A 15,966-nucleotide genomic window follows, 5' to 3' on the forward strand; every position below is an offset into this window, starting at 1 on the left:
GTATCCAGTCCACGGAGGAAGGTTGTATGATCAATTCTCATTTCTTAGGCTTCTAGGCCTCTGGTCTAGTAAGCATCTCTGTGTTCATGATTTGTCATGTAAGTTAACCTTAGGATCTATATGCTTGGAATAATGCCTTGTTAATGCTTGTAACTTAAGTGTTATGTCTTGTATGTGAATCCATTCATTGTACAATGTTAATTCAATATCTGCCTTTGATATAGACCATTCTCAGACCAATTCTTGCTAGTCTATATCAACTCATTGCCTAATGCTCGCGTGTATATTTTAATTATCTTCTGGAGTCAGATAAACATTTCAATAGGCTAATTGCTTAGTCTTATTACGAGTCACATGAGGTATTTATAATATTATATACACTGTATATACACATATTACTGCCCACTACACTGTAAGCGGTGGTACTGTCAAGCGGCGGTGTTGTCACCAAAACAAAGAACTGAGCCCTGGTGGACACCAGTAGTGAGAGCGCGTGGTGCAGACACAGATCTGATCCCTGGTGGACACCAGTAGTGAGAGCACGTGGTGCAGACACAGATCTGAGCCCTGGTGGACACCAGTAGTGAGAGCACGTGGTGCAGACACAGATCTGAGCCCTGGTGGACACCAGTAGTGAGAGCACGTGGTGCAGACACAGATCCGTCTGCTAAATGACTAAAGTGTAAAAATGTCAAATGAATGCTATAACTGCAAGCAAAATACAAGTAGTGATTCACCCACACCTGAAGAGATGCTGTGTTAGCTTTTCACCATAAATCATTGAAGTGGTAAGAAAAGCATTTAGAATCTATTGCAACATGTTTTTTAAGATATCTAGGCCTGTTATCTGAATTTATTCTGAGATGAAAAACAGATTGATTTGCTTTGAATCATAAAAAAATTATTGATAATGTCAATCATCATTGTACGACATCAGAATTCTGCAACACATACAGTGCCTTGCAAAAGTATTCATCCCCCTTCGCGTTTCTCCTATTTTGTTACATTACAACCTGTAATTTAAATTGATTTTTATTTGGATTTCATGTAATGGAAATACACAAAATAGTCAAAATTGGTGAAGTGAAATGAAAAAAATTACTTGTTTAAAAATAAAAAAAATAACGGAAAAGTGGTGCGTGCATATGTATTCACCCCCTTTGCTATGAAGCCCCTAAATAAGATCTGGTGCAACCAATTACCTACAGAAGTCACATAATTATTTAAATGAAGTCCACCTGTGTGCAATCTAAGTGTCACATGATCTGTCACATGATCTCAGTATATATACACCTGTTCTGAAAGGCCCCAGAGTCTGCAACACCACTAAGCAAGGGGCACCATCAAGCAAGCGGCACCATGAAGACCAGGTCAGGGACAAAGTTGTGGAGAAGTACAGATCAGGGTTGGGTTATAATAACAATATCCACAATTTTGAACATCCCACGGAGCACCATTAAATCCATTATTAAAACATGGAAAGAATATGGCACCACAACAAACCTGCCAAGAGAGGGCCACCCACCAAAACCCACGGACCAGGCAAGGAGGGCATTAATCAGAGAGGCAACAAAGAGACCAAAGATAACCCTGAAGGAGCTGCAAAGCTCCACAGCGGAGATTGGAGTATCTGTCGATAGGACCACTTTAAGCCGTACACTCCATAAAAGCTGGGCTTTACGGAAGAGTGGTCAGAAAAAAGCCATTGCTTAAAGAAAAAAATAAGCAAACACGTTTCCCCAAACATATGGAAGAAGGTACTCTGGTCAGATGAGACTAAAATTGAGCTTTTTGGCCATCAAGGAAAACGCTATGTCTGGCGCAAACCCAACACCTCTCATCACCCCGAGAACACCATCTCCACAATGAAGCATGGTGGTGGCAGCATCATGCTCTGGGGATTTTTTCATCGGCAGGGACTGGCAAACTGGTCAGAATTGAAGGAATGATAGATGGTACTAAATACAGGGAAATTCTTGAGGGAAACCTGTTTCACTCTTCCAGAGATTTGAGACTGGGACGGAGGTTCACCTTCCAGCAGGACAATGACCCTAAGCATACTGCTAAAGCAACACTCGAGTGGTTTAAGGGGAAACATTTAAATGTCTTGGAATGGCCTAGTCAAAGCCCAGACCTCAATCCAATTGAGAATCTGTGGTATGACTTAAAGATTGCTGTATACCAGCGGAACCCATCCAACTTGAAGGAGCTGGAGCAGTTTTTCCTTGAAGAGTGGGCAAAAATCCCAGTGGCTAGATGTGCCAAGCTTATAGAGACATACCCCAAGAGACTTGCAGCCAGCTGTAATTGCTGCAAAAGGTGGCTTTACAAAGTATTGACTTTGGGGGGGGGGGGGGGGGGTGAATAGTTATGCACTCTCAAATTTTCTGTTTGTTTGTCTTATTTCTTGTTTGTTTCACAATAACAAATATTTTGCATCTTCAAAATGATAGGCATGTTGTGTAAATCAAATGATACAACCCCCCCAAAATCCATTTTAATTCCAGGTTGTAAGTCAACAAAACAGGAAAAATGCCAAGGGGGGTGAATACTTTCACAAGCCACTGTAGGCCTGCTAGAAAAGCGATAAAGCAGAACTGTGTCCATGTCCAGTGACTTACTGGATATGCGCTGGACTACAAATAGTTGTATAACTGTAACAGTGACTTACCTGCCCTGCAGTTAGAGGTTGCGTTAACCAGGTATATACAGTACCAGTTAAAAGTTTGGACACACCTACTTATTCAAGGGTTTTTCTTTATTTTTACTATTTTCTACATCGTAGAATAATAATAAAGACATCAAAACTATGAAATAACATACAGTGGGGAGAACAAGTATTTGATACACTGCCGATTTTGCAGGTTTTCCTACTTACAAAGCAAGTAGAGGTCTGTAATTTCTATCATAGGTACACTTCAACTGTGAGAGAAGGAATCTAAAACAAAAATCCAGAAAATCACATTGTATGATTTTTAAGTAATTAATATGCATTTTATTGCATGACATAAGTATTTGATACATCAGAAAAGCAGAACTTAATATTTGGTACAGAAACCTTTGTTTGCAATTACAGAGATCATACGTTTCCTGTAGGTCTTGACCAGGTTTGCACACACTGCAGCAGGGATTTTCTGGATTTTGGCCCACTCCTCCACACAGACCTTCTCCAGATCCTTCAGGTTTCGGGGCTGTCGCTGGGCAATACAGACTTTCAGCGCCCTCCAAAGATTTTCTATTGGGTTCAGGTCTGGAGACTGGCTAGGCCACTCCAGGACCTTGAGATGCTTCTTACGGAGCCACTCCTTACTTGCCCTGGCTGTGTGTTTCGGGTCGTTGTCATGCTGGAAGACCCAGCCACGACCCATCTTCAATGCTCTTACTGAGGGAAGGAGGTTGTTGGCCAAGATCTCGCGATACATGGCCCCATCCATCCTCCCCTCAATACGGTGCAGTCGTCCTGTCCCCTTTGCAGAAAAGCATCCCCAAAGAATGATGTTTCCACCTCCATGCTTCACGGTTGGAATGGTGTTCTTGGGGTTGTACTCATCCTTCTTCTTCCTCCAAACACGGCGAGTGGAGTTTAGACCACAAAGCTCTATTTTTGTCTCATCAGACCACATGACCTTCTCCCATTCCTCCTCTGGATCATCTAGATGGTCATTGGCAAACTTCAGATGGGCCTGGACATGCGCTAGCTTGAGCAGGGGGACCTTGCGTGCGCTGCAGGATTTTAATCCAGGACGGCGTAGTGTGTTACTAATGGTTTTCTTTGAGACTGTGGTCCCAGCTCTCTTCAGGTCATTGACCAGGTCCTGCCGTGTAGTTCTGGGCTGATCCCTCACCTTCCTCATGATCATTGATGCCCCACGAGGTGAGATCTTGCATGGAGCCCCAGACCGAGGGTGATTGACCGTCATCTTGAACTTCTTCCATTTTCTAATAATTGCGCTAACAGTTGTTGCCTTCTCACCAAGCTGCTTGCCCATTGTCCTGTAGCCCATCCCAGCCTTGTGCAGGTCTACAATTTTATCCCTGATGTCCTTACACAGCTCTCTGGTCTTGGCCATGGTGGAGAGGTTGGAGTCTGTTTGATTGAGTGTGTGGACAGGTGTCTTTTATACAGGTAACGAGTTCAAACAGGTGCAGTTAATACAGGTAATGAGTGGAGAACAGGAGGGCTTCATAAAGAAAAACATAACAGGTCTGTGTCACGATCGTCTTGACGAAAAGTAGACCAAAGCGCAGCGCGTTGAGCGAACATGACTTTATTTGTAAAGTGCACACACGAAAAACAATAAACGAAACGTAACGTCCTTAGCACATAGACTGACAAGGAACAAAAACCCACAAATACAAGGTGAACACAGACAGTTTAAATATGGCTCCCAATCAGAGATAACGAGCCGACAGCTGACACTCGTTACCTCCGATTGGGAGTCATTGACCAAACAAGGAAACACAACCAAAAGACAACCCAACCAAACAGAACACAACGAAACAAACACACCCTGGCTCAACATACAAAGTCCCGGAGCCAGAGCGTGACAGTACCCCCCCCTAAAGGCGCGGACTGCGACCGCGCCTCAAAAACCCCAAACAGGGGAGGGCTGGGTGGGCATTACTCCTCGGAGGCGGCTCCGGCTCCGGGCTTGTCCACCACCCTAATTCAATCCCCCCGTAGCGCCCCCGGTCCGATCTGACCCAGCTGGTAGGACCTGGACTGACGACGCGCACCCCTGGCTTGGCGCGTGAGGCAGGAACGGACCGGACCTGGCTGACGATACGCACCCTAGGCTTGATGCGTGGAGCCGGAACGGGCCTCACCAGGCTGACGACTCGCCTCCCTGGCTTGGTGCGAGTAGCAGGAACGGGCTGGACCAGGCTGACGACTCGCACCCTTGGCTTGGTGCGAGTAGCAGGAACGGGCTGGACCAGGCCGATGACTCGCACCCCTGGCTTGGTGCGAGTAGCAGGAACAGGCTGGACCAGGCTGACGACTCGCACCCTTGGCTTGGTGCGAGTAGCAGGAATGGGCTGAATCCGGCTGACGACTCGCACCCTTGGCTTGGTGCGAGTAGCAGGAATGGGCTGAATCCGGCTGACGACTCGCACCCTTGGCTTGTTGCGAGTAGCAGGAATGGGCCGGACTGGGCTGGCGACGTGCACCACAGACCTGGTGCGGAGAGCAGGAACGGGCAGAGCCGGGCTGACGAGACGCACCACAGGCTTGATGCGGAGAGCAGGCACGGGCCGTGCCGGACTGACGACGCACACCACTGGCTTGGTGCGGGAAGCTTGGATGGGCCGGACTGTACTGGGGACACACACCACTGGTCCTACACCGGGATCTGGAACGGGCCGGACCGGACTGGCAACACACGCCAGTACCTCTCGCCGTGCCTCTACTTCCTCCATCCCCTCTTCGACCAGTGGCCCCCGTAACCCGGCGGCCTTCTCCGGCAACCCACTGGGCCGCTCTATCTCGGCCTCCTGCTGGTCCGACGTCGTGAGCCCCCCCCTAAAAATTTTTGGGGCGTCTCTCCTACCCGTGGACCAGGTCTCCATATCCCTCGCCAGCCTCTCGCCCTTCTGCCATAGTGTCAAGCCCTTCTCCTCCTCACTCGGCTTGACCCAGTCCAGGAGGCGAAGGAGATCTGTGAGGGATCTCCCTGGCGACGGCTCCTGGACACGCTGCTTGGTCCCATCTTGGTGGGTTTTTCTGTCACGATCGTCTTGACGAAAAGTAGACCAAAGCGCAGCGCGTTGAGCGAACATGACTTTATTTGTAAAGTGCACACACGAAAAACAATAAACGAAACGTAACGTCCTTAGCACATAGACTGACAAGGAACAAAAACCCACAAATACAAGGTGAACACAGACAGTTTAAATATGGCTCCCAATCAGAGATAACGAGCCGACAGCTGACACTCGTTACCTCCGATTGGGAGTCATTGACCAAACAAGGAAACACAACCAAAAGACAACCCAACCAAACAGAACACAACGAAACAAACACACCCTGGCTCAACATACAAAGTCCCGGAGCCAGAGCGTGACAGTCTGTGAGAGCCGGAATTCTTACTGGTTGGTAGGTGATCAAATACTTATGTCATGCAATAAAATGCAAATTAATTACTTAAAAATCATACAATGTGATTTTCTGGATTTTTGTTTTAGATTCCGTCTCTCACAGTTTAAGTGTACCTATGATAAAAACTACAGACCTCTACATGCTTTGTAAGTAGGAAAACCTGCAAAATCGGCAGTGTATCAAATACTTGTTCTCCCCACTGTATGGAATCATGTAGTAACCAAAAAAAAGTGTTAAATAAATCAAAATAGATTTTAGATTTTAGATTCTTCAAAGTAGCCACACTTTGCCTTGATGACAGCTTTGCACACTCTTGGCATTCTCTCAACCAGCTTCATGAGGTAGTCACCTGGAATGCTTTTCCAACAGTCTTGAAGGAGTTCCCACATATGCTGAGCACTTGTTGGCTGCTTTTCCTTCACTCTGCGGTCCAACTCATCCCAAACCATCTCAACTGAGTTGAGGTCGGGTGATAGTTGATGCCAGATCATCTGATGCAGTACTCCATCAGTCTCCTTCTTGGTCAAATAGCCCTTGTTTAACACTTTTTTGGTTACTACATGATTCCATGTAGTGTTATTTCATAGTTTTGATGTCTTCATTATTTTTCTACAATGTAGAAAATAGTAAAAAATTCAGAAAAACCCTGGAATGAGTAGGTGTGTCCAAACTTTTGACTGGTACTGTATTTCATATAACATTAATATATACACGGAGTGTACAAAACATTAGGAACACCTTCCTACTATTGAGATTCACCTCCCATCTTAGTTGATGTCCAGTGACTTACCTGCCCTGAAGTGGCAGATGTAGCCATGAACCAGGTCATATAATGCATTATAAACTGGGTAGTTAGAGCCCTGAATGCTGATTGGCTGAAAGCTGTGGTATATCAGACAATATGCCATGGGTATGAAGCAAAAATGACTTTTTATAATAGCAACAAGGCACCTGGGGGGTTTGTGGTATATGGCCGTTATACCACGGCTAAGGGCTGTATCCAGGGACTCCACGTTGCGTCGCGCTTAAGAACAGCTCTTAGCCGTGGTAGATTGGCCATATACCAAACCTCCTCTTGCCTTATTGCTTCATTATAACAGCCTCGTAATGCATTATAACTGTTACCAATCTTAGTTAATGTACTCACCTGCCCTGCAGTGGCAGACGTATCCGTTAAGCATGTCTTGGCAGATAGCCCCGTGGAGACATGGATCTGAACAGCATTCATTAACGTCCATCTCACAGAAGTCCCCTATGAAACCTGCTGGACAACTGGGAGAAGACAAGGATATTTCATAGATGTCATTTAACATATATAACATAACATATTTAACATATATAACATATTTAACATATATAGTCACACATACATATACAGTACACATATACATTTACTTTATATATATATATATTTTTTACCAAAGTAAAATAAAGATTCAATGTTTGTTTTACTGTAAGAAAGTTGTGTCCATCTTTTTCTAAAATAACAGTAACAGTATTATACAGTCTTCAGTAGAAGAAACAGAATGAGTCACGTGTCCGTGTCTTGCTGTATAAAGCAGGCAGACAGGCATCGAGACATTCAGTTACTGTTCTATTGAACGTTAGAATGGGCCAAATGAGTGATCCTAAGCTACTTTGAGCGTGGTCTGGTGGTATGATCCTAAGCTACTTTGAGCGTGGTATGGTGGTATGATCCTAAGCTACTTTGAGCGTGGTCTGGTGGTATGATCCTAAGCTACTTTGAGCGTGGTATGGTGGTATGATCCTAAGCTACTTTGAGCGTGGTCTGGTGGTATGATCCTAAGCTACTTTGAGCGTGGTATGGTGGTATGATCCTAAGCTACTTTGAGCGTGGTCTGGTGGTATGATCCTAAGCTACTTTGAGCGTGGTATGGTGGTATGATCCTAAGCTACTTTGAGCGTGGTATGGTGGTATGATCCTAAGCTACTTTGAGCGTGGTATGGTGGTATGATCCTAAGCTACTTTGAGCGTGGTATGGTGGTATGATCCTAAGCTACTTTGAGCGTGGTCTGGTGGTATGATCCTAAGCTACTTTGAGCGTGGTATGGTGGTATGATCCTAAGCTACTTTGAGCGTGGTCTGGTGGTATGATCCTAAGCTACTTTGAGCGTGGTCTGGTGGTATGATCCTAAGCTACTTTGAGCGTGGTCTGGTGGTATGATCCTAAGCGACTTTGAGCGTGGTATGGTGGTATGATCCTAAGCTACTTTGAGCGTGGTATGGTGGTATGATCCTAAGCTACTTTGAGCGTGGTCTGGTGGTATGATCCTAAGCTACTTTGAGCGTGGTCTGGTGGTATGATCCTAAGCTACTTAGAGCGTGGTACGGTGGTATGATCCTAAGCTACTTTGAGCGTGGTACGGTGGTATGATCGTCGGTGCCAGGCGCTCCAGTCCCAGTATCTCAGAAACGCCTGGCCTCCTGGGCTTTTCACACACGACAGGGTCTCGGGTTTACCCAGAATGGTGCGACAAACAAAAAACATCCAGTCAGCGGCAGTCCTGTGGCCGAAAAAGAGCTTGTTGATGAGAGGTCAAAAGGAGAATAGCAAGAATCATGCAAGCTAACAGGCAAATAATAGCGCAGTACAACAGTGGTGTGCAGAAAGTCATCTCGGAACACACAGCTCGTCGGTCCTTGTCACGTATGGGCTTTTGCAGCAGACGACCACACCGGCTTCCACTCCTATCAGCTAAAAACAAGAAGAAGAGGCTCCAGTGGGCACGGAATCACCAACACTGGACAGTTGAGGAGTGGAAAAACGTTGCCTAGTCCGACGAATCCTGGTTCCTGTTGCTTCATGCTGATGGCAGAGTGAGGATTTGGCATAAGCAGTATGAGTTCATGGCCCCATCCTGCCAGGTGTCAACGGTACAGGCTGGTGGCGGTGGTGTAATGGTGTGGGGAATGTTTTCCTGGCACACGTTAGGTCCCTTGATAAAAATTGAGCAACATTTCCATGCCCCGAAGAATTGAGGCTGTTCTGGAGGCAAAGGGGGGTCCGACCCAGTACTAGATGGGTGTATATTATGGAGTATAATCTTACTGTCTATCACTACTGTATAACTGCATTCATATAAAAAAAAGCATGCCATATAGGGTTATGGTTGTGTTTCTGAAGGATACAGACAGTATTAAGGGTAACACTTTACTTGACACCCAGTGTCATAACAGGGTCATAACCATGTTATAATATGTCATAACAGCTGACATAACTTGTCATAACCTGTCATCATATGGTCATAACTGTCATGACCCATATATTTACACCTGTTGTGACATATATTGCATTATTTTATGCATTATTTTATGGCTGATTATGACACCTACATAAGAGTGTCAAAACCAACATTTATTCACATTATTTTTTTCCCTGCCAATAAGTTTATTTTCGTTTGAAAGTTTGTTTCTTGAATCCTTTGTTGTTGTTGTAATGAATTCTTTACAGTCATGTTTTTTTCATCATATTTTAAATAACTTGTAGAAAATATACTTTATGATCCAGTCATGAAGCATTATGAACATCCTTTGTCACTTTACTTGGACTAAGAAAATACACTATGACACTGTCAAGAAGCATTATGACCATCATAATCATATGAGCCAGATAGGCCTATCACGTACATGCCCTTATGTCAGTCATCAGTCAAAAAGAGGGTGTCTTGTCCTGCTCCTGAAATCTGCTCCTGCATTCATCCCAGTCATCAGCGACAGAGCATTGGGGTAGGTGCATGTCTGACATCAATGTGTGTGCAATTACAATGATAATTAAAAAAAAATATATATATATATATATATATATATATATATATATATATATATATAACATAAACATACTGTAGACAAGTAGGCTACGGTGTAATGGAATGTTTTACCTTTGGTGGTAGGGTTTGTGGGTTTTGACACTCTTATGTAGGTGTCATAACCAGCCATAAAATAACTAAATATATGTCACAACAGGTCTAAATATATGTGTCATGACAGTGTTATGACCATATTATAACAGGTTATGACAAGTTATGTCAGCTGTTATGAAATATTATGACATGGTGATAACGTGTTATGGTGCTGGGTGTCAAGTAAAGTGTTACCGTATTAAGTTCAGCAGTGGCATATAAGTTGCATTTAACTGGTCTAAAATACTCTGCAGTATTGACAGTGATAGCTTGCGGGGAAAGCAGTTTTACTACACACAACATAGAGTAACAATCTCTATAATGCATTCTCACCATCACGTCCTATTCATGTCCATGGGTATTATAATAATGTGGCTGAAATGCATTCCTATAGGACTCTGGAGACACCAAGAGATTGAGGACGGACGTCTTACTTCAAGGAGACACTACTTGCATCCCAAATACCACCCTACAACCTATCTGTAAACAGTGCACTACTTTTGACTAGAGGCCCATTGGGTTTTGGTAAAATATAGTGCACTAGAAAGGGCATTTGGAACACATCCACATCCAACTGTTAACCAAGCTAGGAAATTGAACTGCTATTTAAACCGTCCCCATGCTGCTTGTCCCCGAGGCTGGTTGAATTGCCATCAAATCCAGACATCGCATTCAACCATCCAATCTGTTGCAATCCTGAGACCACGCATAATATTGGATGGATCTCTATATACCAAATTGACTGAACTACATGCAGTCTGTCGCTGGTTGCAACCTATAACATCCATGCTTGTATCCATTATCTAATGAGAAAGAGTGTTATTCCCTCACGTATAGTTTATGATTACAACACATTGTGTCATGCATGTTTAAGAGACATTAGATTGACATGTGACTTGTCACCAGGGAAATGGAGACAATAGAACAGGCCTTCTTTACAAAATCACTTACAACATATGGCATATACTGTATACCCATCAAAACGCAGCATTTGTTAACCAAAAGCAAACCTAGCATACGAGAAAGTAAAGTATATGCATACAACTTCAGCATTCGTTTCACAAAAACAAACAGAATGATAATTGAGTATACAGAGCCAGATGCTGCAGCGCGACAACTGTTGATAACAGACAAAACATTACTGCAGGCAGACAGGCAGCCCTTCCATGTCTGTGTCCCAACTGGTAGCCTATCCTCTTTACAGTGCACTACTTTAGACCAGGACTTGTAGGGCTCTGGTCAACAGATGTAGGGAATAGGGTACTATTTGGGACGCGAACCTCTGTCTTTACACTAGGGCACAGTGACTTGTGGCCCTGAACCTGAGCATATGTGCTAAAGCTAAGACAATGTAATTAACAGCAAGACGTCGAGGGACCCACGCCGTGGTAAATCTACACCCTGTTACTGCAGTGCAGGTTCTGTCCGTAATCAGAATGTGAAGGGAAGGAGGACGGCTCATAGTAATGGCTGGACTGGAATCAACGGAACGGTGACAAACGGATGGAAACCATTGTGTTTTGATGTGTTTGGAAGTGTTTCATTAATTCCATTCCAGTCATTACTATGAACAGTCCTCTGGTTTAAAGTGAGACCAGCCTCCTCTGATTGAGATAGACTTCATCCATCACACAGGGGAGGGAGAGGGTGTTAATAGGAAATGACATGACATGGTTCTGTTGCTGTGGCAACATGACATTAAACCAATCAGATGCATCTCAATCTGAGCGAAGAGGGGGCAGCGTGACTTTAGTCTGATTGGAGGCGGTGATTTAACTGAACTCATAATACATAGACTGTGTCAAAACATGCATTTCATAACAGTGGATAATGTTGTACCACTTCACTTACAGCCAACAGGTATCAGGCTTTGTAACTTGTTATAAGCATCTATGAGTCTTTACAATGGATTATTCAAATGAGTCCTTGGAGCAAAAGTATATATATATATAAAATAATCAAAGTTTCTACATGTACATATTAAATACAGATATGTATATATTGATATGTATTATACATACACATGACTACAGGATGAATAGATTCACTGACCTGCAGGTGAAATTGGACCCTTCGCCATCGAGACAAGTCCCTCCATTTAAACACAGGGAGACATTGGTGGGGGTTTCTAGACAGACGTCTATGTCAATGTCACAGTTCTTTCCACTGTATCCATCCAGACAGAAACATGCATATTTATCAACCAGGTCCACACAGGACCCACCATTCAGACACGGACTGGAAGAACACTCCTGTAGATGGGAAAATAGCATCAAGTAAAACACGAGACCGGGGCCTGTATTTATAAAGTGTCTCAGAGTAGGAGTGCTGTTGTAGGATAAGATCACGTTTACCTTTTAGATCATATTATTGATATTACATGGGCAGGGGGGCCTGATCCTAGATTAGCACACCTACTCTACACGAACATGGTAACTATAAATATCCACAACTGCAAGGTGGTACTAACACAGATATATAGATAAACAATATCGTAAGAGAATGACTTGAATATGAATACATAGGCCTGCATATGAAAACATGACTGTTAAAATCCGTAATTGACTATGTTGGATGACGAGTTAAAAGAGTATGTGCAGAATTCTAGATTAGAATGGTGTCTTTAAGTGGAGACAATAAGAGCCTCTGATTGTGCATTCCAGAGCGGAACCTCAGGGAGACATTCCGGCTGCATTAGCATTCTATTCTATCAGCCCAGTGTTCTCTCTCTAGAGGCCTACTGAAGCTGGGCTGGGTATTAAAATCAATTAGGGATTAGGGTGAGGCGATTCCTTTTAATCAGGTATTTATACAATGCTTACATGATCATGTAGCTCAATTGACTGATGCTGTAGGAGAATCGATATGATTGTGGATGGGAAAGAGGAGAGACGGTACACTGGAGCAGCTCTGGTCTGATTAGAATGGTGACTAATCATCTTGATCTTCCTGGTTCGCATGTTTCGGAATGTTGTATAATAAGGAGATGCGATGCACAGTCACTATTCCAAAATATAAAACTTGTGTCCATAGTGAAATATAAGTCATATGTCACTGTAAATGACAAATAACTCATGTCAGTTTGGGTGACATATAACTACAATGTTTAGCGAAATGACACTATTTTAACATATTCTAACGAGACCATGTTATGTAATGATGAGTCCCATGTAGGATGGTCTTACCAGATACCCAACTATCATAAAGCTCAACTCACATCAGTGTTAGTTTCACATCTGGCACCAGTCCATCCCCATTCACACTGGCAGTGATACACATCCACTCCATCAATGCACCTGGGAAGATGGAGAGAAACTTTCTAAATGTATTAAAAAACAGAGGAACAAAACAGACCTATATAGCATTACCAAGCCCCAGTTCCCACTCCGGTGTAGGTCTCTAGTATATTAAAAGACAAAACACTGAGAGAAGGCAAATATCTGAAATCACTATTTCATGGGAATTTAAACTGAGGTAATAAAGGTCAAACTGACATGCAGATAGGACGTGTGTAAAGTACACAAGCACTATTTCCCATTACACGCCATTACACACAATTACACACCATTACACACCATTACACACCATTACACACCATTTATATCCTCAATTTCTGCAACCATTTCCCCCCTTTAAAAAAACAACACTTTATCTTTATAAAGAACACACATATCCTACCCTGGATCTATGTTTTATTTTCAGCAGGAGAAGCACTAACAGTTCTACTGATAATGAAAGCTTCCGTTGTGTACCTCCCGTGAAGACAGGGGCCTGACATGCATTCATCAATGTTGGTCTCGCAGTGGAAACCCATGAAGCCTGTAGCACATAAGCACTGGTATCGATTGGGACCATCCACGCACCTCCCGCTGTTTTGGCATGGGTTCGACACACACTCGTCAATGCTCAGTTCACACCACGTCCCTGGGAATAAATGACATATATTAACATACAGTGGGGGAAAAAAGTATTTAGTCAGCCACCAATTGTGCAAGTTCTCCCACTTAAAAAGATGAGAGAGGCCTGTAATTTTCATCATAGGTACACGTCAACTATGACAGACAAAATGAGGAAAAAAAATCCAGAAAATCACATTGTAGGATTTTTAATGATTTTTTTGCAAATTATGGTGGAAAATAAGTATTTGGTCACCTACAAACAAGCAAGATTTCTGGCTCTCACAGACCTGTAACTTCTTCTTTAAGAGGCTCCTCTGTCCTCCACTCGTTACCTGTATTAATGGCACCTGTTTGAACTTGTTATCAGTATAAAAGACACCTGTCCACAACCTCAAACAGTCACACTCCAAACTCCACTATGGCCAAGACCAAAGAGCTGTCAAAGGACACCAGAAACAAAATTGTAGACCTGCACCAGGCTGGGAAGACTGAATCTGCAATAGGTAAGCAGCTTGGTTTGAAGAAATCAACTGTGGGAGCAATTATTAGGAAATGGAAGACATACAAGACCACTGATAATCTCCCTCGATCTGGGGCTCCACGCAAGATCTCACCACGTGGGGTCAAAATTATCACAAGAACGGTGAGCAAAAATCCCAGAACCACACGGGGGGACCTAGTGAATGACCTGCAGAGAGCTGGGACCAAAGTAACAAAGCCTACCATCAGTAACAAACTACGGCGTCAGGGACTCAAATCCTGCAGTGCCAGACGTGTCCACCTGCTTAAGCCAGTACATGTCCAGGCCCGTCTGAAGTTTGCTAGAGTGCATTTGGATGATCCAGAAGAGGATTGGGAGAATGTCATATGGTCAGATGAAACCAAAATAGAACTTTTTGGTAAAAACTCAACTTGTCGTGTTTGGAGGACAAAGAATGCTGAGTTGCATCCAAAGAACACCATACCTACTGTGAAGCATGGGGGTGGAAACATCATGCTTTGGGGCTGTTTTTCTGCAAAGGGACCAGGACGACTGATCCGTGTAAAGGAAAGAACGAATGGGGCCATGTATCGTGAGATTTTGAGTGAAAACCTCCTTCCATCAGCAAGGGCATTGAAGATGAAACGTGGCTGGGTCTTTCAGCATGACAATGATCCCAAACACACCGCCCGGGCAACAAAGGAGTGGCTTCGTAAGAAGCATTTCAAGGTCCTGGAGTGGCCTAGCCAGTCTCCAGATCTCAACCCCATAGAAAATCTTTGGAGGGAGTTGAAAGTCCGTGTTGCCCAGCGACAGCCCCAAAACATCACTGCTTTAGAGGAGATCTGCATGGAGGAATGGGCCAAAATACCAGCAACAGTGTGTGAAAACCTTGTGAAGACTTACAGAAAACGTTTGACCTGTGTCATTGCCAACAAAGGGTATATAACAAAGTATTGAGAAACTTTTGTTATTGACCAAATACTTATTTTCCACCATAATTTGCAAATAAATTCATTAAAAATCCTACAATGTGATTTTCAGGAATTTTTTTTCTCATTTTGTCTGTCATAGTTGACGTGTACCTATGATGAAAATTACAGGCCTCTCTCATCTTTTTAAGTGGGAGAACTTGCACAATTGGTGGCTGACTAAATACTTTTTTTCCCCACTGTAGATAACACATTATATCATACAGCACATAGAATATGAACATTTAACAACACATTGTGTTTACTTTTAGTTCTCATTGATGGAAAGAGGTGAAACGGCTGGTTAAATAATTGATTGAGTTGAGATACGCCTCAATACTGTACATTGAATCAATACAGGGTGAATACTCTCTCGCTTCAATGACTGACATCGTATCAGAAATAGTAGAGGTTTTTCAACATTGGCAATAGGACAGAGTATTGCATGTTTGCATTGTGTTGCATTGCATTGCATACATTACATGATGTACGTTATGTCTGTTGCATCAGCATATACATTGGATAGAATGTGCAATATCTAATCCTGTGTTACATATTGTTCTTCACCTCACAGTAAAGGTGGCACCAGTCACTGTA

General features: G+C 43.4%; 1 protein-coding gene across 1 annotated transcript in view; it reads right to left on the reverse strand.

Annotated features, from left to right (window-relative positions):
* The window catches only part of LOC311118737 (uncharacterized protein), a gene marked incomplete at both ends in the record, with an annotated part of 78,410 nt that overhangs the window by 40,494 nt on the left and 21,950 nt on the right, over positions 1 to 15,966 (reverse strand). The window contains 4 exons of the mRNA XM_084193521.1: positions 7,245 to 7,369; positions 12,071 to 12,270; positions 13,236 to 13,314; positions 13,771 to 13,942. Coding sequence (XP_084049647.1) covers positions 7,245 to 7,369; positions 12,071 to 12,270; positions 13,236 to 13,314; positions 13,771 to 13,942 — 576 coding nt within the window. The remainder of the gene's footprint in view (positions 1 to 7,244; positions 7,370 to 12,070; positions 12,271 to 13,235; positions 13,315 to 13,770; positions 13,943 to 15,966) is intronic.

The sequence above is a fragment of the Coregonus lavaretus genome (genome assembly GCF_964263955.1).
Source record: "Coregonus lavaretus genome assembly, contig: HAP1_SCAFFOLD_2435, whole genome shotgun sequence".
Lineage (NCBI taxonomy): Eukaryota > Metazoa > Chordata > Actinopteri > Salmoniformes > Salmonidae > Coregonus > Coregonus lavaretus.